Source organism: Macrotis lagotis, chromosome 4 (assembly GCF_037893015.1).
Source record: "Macrotis lagotis isolate mMagLag1 chromosome 4, bilby.v1.9.chrom.fasta, whole genome shotgun sequence".
In the NCBI taxonomy this organism is placed as follows: Eukaryota; Metazoa; Chordata; class Mammalia; order Peramelemorphia; family Peramelidae; genus Macrotis; species Macrotis lagotis.
In genome coordinates, this window is record NC_133661.1 from 260,873,677 (window position 1) to 260,879,676 (window position 6,000).

Below are 6,000 nucleotides of genomic sequence, written 5' to 3' on the forward strand. Positions count from 1 at the left end.
CTATCATGGTCTTTTGCTTCCTTTGTCCCTTTTTAATTCATGAAGAAAATTAGTCAAAATGATTCTCTGTTGCTTATCATTAAAATTATTATGTTTGACTTAAAATTAAGGCATTCACAATAGTCGTCACTTATTTGCCTTGTTTTAGAAGAGACATAATTATCAGTGTTTTTAAAAAATCAACATAAATTATGCTTACTTCTATATCTAATGATTTGTCTAGACAAAATTCATTATACTCATGATCATAATCATTATTTTAAATAATTCACAAAGAGATATGGATCAGATAGTTATTGAATCTAATAGTTACCTTACTTTTTTATCTACAGGTAAGAGATATTTTGAAAAGATTACTCATACTTAGATTATTTAGATAATTTAATTTCCTTCATTATGTTTTCTCTCTCTCTTGATCATCAGTTTAATAATAGATTCAAATGCCATTGGTTTTTCTTTTTATTCTGTAGAGAAGTCTGTAAATAAAGCCCAGGTGTAAGTTTCCCTTTGTGTGTTTTAGAGCATGCTTCAAAAATACACAAAGTGAGGAGGAGAAAAAAATATATCATTTTCCTTTTATAAGTATATAAAATGTTGAATTAAAAGGCCGCAGGTGTGGTATTCAGAACATTGAGGATAGTACTTGATATAATTCCATCTGGGGGAGGTTATTGTTGGGATAGGACAGTGTTTAAACTTTGAAGTCAGTTTTAAACATAGTGAAGCAGCTGGAATCTGGCATCAGAAGAAACAAATCATTCTCATTAACTATTGCTTTCAAAAGGGAAAAGAGTTGGAATTGTTTTTGCAGGTGCCTGGACATTTACTCTTTTATAGAAGCTATTTTATTTTTATCTTAAATTATACATTTAAAGCAAGCATTTGCTTAATGATGAGGCTTGTTTTTGTTGCTTCAGAAACATCAGTAAATAACTAGAAATATAATTGAAGTTCAATCTTTCCTTAATTTATAATTTTAAAATATTGGTATTTTATCATTTAAAACTACTATACTTAGGCACTTATCATTTGCAGGCACTGTGCTATGTGACAAACAAGGCAAAAACAGTTCTTGCCTTCTAGAATCTTATGTTCTAGGGGAGCAACAGTATGTAAATAACTTGATGTATTTAAGATATCTACAGCTTAGATGATAAGTATACTGAGAGGGGATAAGTTAGCAGTTGAGGGGAATGAGGAAAGATTGTCTGCAGAACTTGATATTTGAGTTGTCTTAAAAGAAAGATAGGGAAGTTAAAAGGTATAGGAGACAGCCAATGACTAAGGAAGGAGATGGGAAATAGAAAGGATTCTCTCTCTCTCTCTCTCTCTCTCTGTAATAGTAAAGCATTATAACTCATTGATTAGGGCATTTTAGAAAAATCATCCTGACAAATGAGTGGAGGCTATATTGGAGGGGGGAGGGATATATAGTTAGACTAGTTAGAAGGCTGTTGAGGTGTTTGTCCTTCATTCTCAAAGACCTTGAACATCATGTGACAAGGATATGAATTGGACTTGAATGAGGGGGTTTGTGCTAAGTCACCAGCCTTGCTTTCTCCTCTAGAACCATCTGGGTCCAGTGGCTAGATATGGATCAGGACGACTGGAGATGGTCCTGGATGTGAGACAATCAGGGTTAAATGACTTGTCCAAGCTTCTCTTTCAGAGGCTTAAAAAGACAAGGGAGAAAAAAAAGGAACTTTGAAGAAAGAGGAGGATTTAATTAATGGAGTAAAATTAATGATTGTTTATATGAATGTAAATTGAATTAAATAGAAAACGGAAAGCTTGCCTGACATTAATATGATGAATGACAGAACAATTATGTCAAGGGAGGCAACTGAAATTAGATGCTTAACAGAACTGAAAAGTAGGCTTAAATAAGATCTTTGGGTGCTCTCAAGGGTGGTAACATTTCTAGCAGAGCACATTGCTAACTCCTCAAATGCAGACCTGAACGCATCTTTTCAAACTGAAGGCATCCTAGAGCCTTCTACAGAAGCTGAGCACACCAGCAAACTCTCTAAATATAGTCCAATTAATAGCTTGTTTTGCTTAAAAAAAATCTGTAAACAGTTCGATACAATTCCTGTCATTCTGCCTGCTATATCCTGCTACTTTCATTATTGCCTTTATCATTATTAGCTACGAGCAGTAATTGTTCAACTGCATAATATAGAATAAAAACAGGATAACAATTTGTCTCAGGATTGTTTTCCTCAAAATTTAATTGAAATAGAACAAGATAAATAATAGAAGTAGAAGCAGTAGCTGATGCAGTAGCTAACATTATTATGACTCTCTAAGATTTGAAGAGTATTTAACTTATATTTCCATTTGATTTTTCCTTGTCTTTTGAGATGGATACTACAATTTTGATTATTCTGGTATTACAGATGAGGAAATTAAAATTATAAATGATTAAGTTTGTTTGTGCATAATCATCCAGCTAGTGTCAGAAGTAGACATTACTTCTCAGAATATTTTTAGTTTAATGAAACTATTTTTTTTTTTTTTAGGTTTTTTGCAATGGGGTTGAGTGGCTTCCCCAAGGCCACACAGCTAGGTAATTATTAAATGTCTGAGGCCGAATTTGAACTCAGATACTCCTGACTCCAGGGCCGGTGCTCTATCTACTGTGCCACCTAACTGCCCCAATGAAACTAGTTTTTTTTAATATTACCTTAAGCAAAGCATGTGCGCGCGCGCGCGCACACACACACACACACACACACACACACACACACAAACAAATGGTAATTAAAAGGGTAAGTCTGCAACTATTTTTGTTGATATATAGTAACAGTCAGTGTAGGACACAGATCTGTGGGGTAATTGTGCTTCATGCTACTGGAATGAATGTCATTTATTAAGTTGTGCTTTGGAATTTTTATCTTTTTCTGAGTGTCTTTTACTACAGAACATTATATTAGTACTGTTGAAATTGCATGTTGGATTTAATTATTTCTCTCTTGCATTTATTTTCTTCACTCCACATTTTAGCCATTGGTTATTATTATTTTTGTTTATTTCCCTCTGGTTGTTTGTGTACTCTATCTTTAGACAAGCTTGTAAGAAGCTTGAGATCAAGGAGCAGGTCATATCCACATACATCTTTTGTACTCACTAGGGCAGCTAGTCAAAAAAGTAGACATCTTAATAAATACTTGTTGAGCTGAATGGAATTTTTCTTTGTTACAGGAAGTGAAGCAGCACCATATTTAGGGTCACAGACCACACTTGCCAAGATGTCTGTGACCTTGCCTTCAGTGAATGTGGATGATCATTCTCACTGTCAGAGTATCAGTACAATACAGGGAGATGTAGACTCATCAGAAGCTGATACTTTTTGAAAGTTGCTGTTTTATGAAGTATGTTTAAATAAAAAGTTTGCTGTTAATATTTCTATTAGTTTTGAATTCTTTGTTTTGGTGTAAAACAGTTTCCCAGACTGTTTTTTCTATTAGTTATTAGTGTTTACTTAAGAATAATTCATAATATGTTTTTAAGGAGAAATCTTTGTGAATATGTACGATTTCTAAATAAAGTAATTTATATATAAGCCATTATTTGTGTGGTTTAAGTTGTTCTTGGAGAACATGATAATAATAGGTGTCTCCAAGGTTGGAAACTTTGGAGGCTGGATGGCGTTGATTGACACTTTCACAATTTTGCCTAGACCTGATAAATATAAAGTTTAACACACTATATGACTAAAACTTCACTGATCAAGACTTTGCTCAAGTACCAGCTTCTATATGAAGGTATTTTCTGATCCTACAACCATTAGTTCTCTCCTTAACAAAACCACCTTGTATTCATTTTGCATGTATTCTTTATCTCCTTATTTCTGAATATTTGTTGTCTTTCCTAGAAGAATGAATGTAAGCTCCTTGAGGACAGGGACTATCCTTACTTTTGTATACCCAGTACTTAGCACAGTTCTTGGGAAAATAGGAAGGAAGAAAACAAGTATCTATTAAACACCTATAGTGTCTCACATGATATATGGGATGGTGGTACATAGGATGTTTGAGCTGCACTATCACCTCTGGTGTGAGGGTTTGTTGAGCTCTTTTAAGGCCTGCTCATCCACTTGTGGTGTCCGCCTGTCTTCTAGCTCTCACCTGTGACTGCAAGAAGTTGTAGCATATGCAGAGGCCACTCTTTAGTAAACCATTTCAGTAGACTCACTGAACCAGGTGGAAGATAATTGACTCAGGGAGTTAGGGGGGTGTCTTCTCTAAGCATGTGAAGACTTCTTCCCTGCAGAATGGGGGAATGAGAACAGTTTGTTTCAATGGCCATAAAGGTGACTGAAGCAGGTGCTATGGAACTTTAGAACTTAGTCAGGCATCACAGATACCCAAGATTATCCACTGCCTCCAGGGCATTGCCAGTTGTCTTGATTTTTGTCTTGCCACTGGATTTTGAAGACTCTGGAAGAGAGAGTGAGGCTAACAACATTGAGCACCTCACTCAAATCCATTTACCTTGTGATGTCATTGGTTCTCTTTGAAATTGAAGGACAAACAATGATATGCCAGGCCCTATGCTAAACACTTTTAAAATATTTTCATTTATTCCTCATAACAACCCTGGGAGGCAGGTGCTATCATTATTATCAGTTTAAAGTTGAAGAAACTGAGGCAGGCAGAGGTTAAATGACTTGCTCAAAATCATATAACTAGTAAGTGTCTGGGGTTGGATATGAACTCAAGTCTTCCTGAGTCTAGACTCATCACTTCTATCCATTGTACAACCCAACTGCCTATTTAATAGGGAAGTTAATAAGAAGTACCTAATAAATTGTTGATGATTGATTTTTAAAATTTTCTCTATATTTAGAAATTAAGTTTAGGGAATTTCTGAATTTTCTCTCTGGGTGATTTATTTAAGATATAATTTAAAACCAATTGAATTATTAAGTTCCATTGCCAAGGACATAAGCAAAAACCTGAAGATGGAAATAGTAAGATCTGGTGTAGCTGTGGAATTTGCTTAATGAGTTACATATCTAACAATAATCTTCCTAATTTTACTAAGCGTTTTTTGGAAAAATATTTAAAATTCTGAACATAAAAAAAGCTTTTTTTCCCCCAACAACTGAATACAAAAAGTGCATTTCAATTGGAAGTATGAATCTCCATTTCATAAATTGTGTTATTTTCAATACTGTTCCACCTATCTACTTCCTTCAGAACTATCTTCTGTTTTTGTCTATACATTTAAAAGAATGGCATAATAGCCTTCCTTTTTTTCATATTGCTATTGCCATTACCCGCTTGGCCAGCTTCAATCAAAAACTAAGAGAGAGGAGGAAAAATGGCTTGGTAACAAATAAGCAAATAGGGCTAGCTAGGTGATGCAGTGGATAGAGCACTGGCCCTGGAGTCAGGAGTACCTGAGTTCAAGTCCAGCCTCAGACACTTTATAATCACCTAGCTGTGTGGCCTTGGGCAAGCCAGTTAACCCCATTTGCCTTGCAAAAACCTAAACAAAACAAAAAAAACCCCAAACAAATAAGCAAATGAATCCAGATGGTTACCAAGTCCAAAATTTTTTATCTCTGTACCTTGGAATGTAGTAATATATCGTAGGTCCTCTGGAGATGTGATTGGCTATTACATTAATCAGAGTTATTAACTCTTTCAAAATTGTTTTTCATTCTAATATTTCTGTCTTTGTATAATGCATTCTGGAAATGCTTATCTTACTATGTCTCAGAATTCTCTGAAATTGCCTCTATTTTATGTATTTTTTTTAGGACTTTGCAAGGCAAAGGGGTTAAGTGGCTTGCCCAAGGCCACACTGTTAGGTGATTATTAAGTGTCTGAGGCTGTTTTTGAACTCAGGTACTCCTGACTCCAGGGCCAATGCTCTATCTCCTGCACCACCTAGTCACCCCTGTCTCTTTATTTTCAATTATTATGCCAAAAACTTCATTACATTCATGTGCTACCATTTTGTTTAACCATTCTTCAATTATCTAAGAGC

General features: G+C 34.9%; 1 protein-coding gene across 3 annotated transcripts in view; it reads left to right on the plus strand.

The window, feature by feature from the left end:
• Window positions 1-5,769, plus strand: part of KIAA0586 (KIAA0586 ortholog) — a 141,973-nt gene extending 136,204 nt beyond the window's left edge. For 2 of the 3 annotated variants that reach the window (XM_074235906.1, XM_074235907.1), the window contains exon 31: window positions 3,205-5,769. In XM_074235906.1, the coding sequence (XP_074092007.1) occupies window positions 3,205-3,356 (152 nt within the window). In that variant the 3' untranslated portion in view covers window positions 3,357-5,769. Of the gene's footprint in view, window positions 1-2,522; window positions 2,570-3,204 lie in introns of all 3 variants that reach the window. The other variant, XM_074235908.1, reaches the window with a different exon arrangement.
• The last annotated feature ends 231 nt before the right edge of the window (window positions 5,770-6,000 follow it).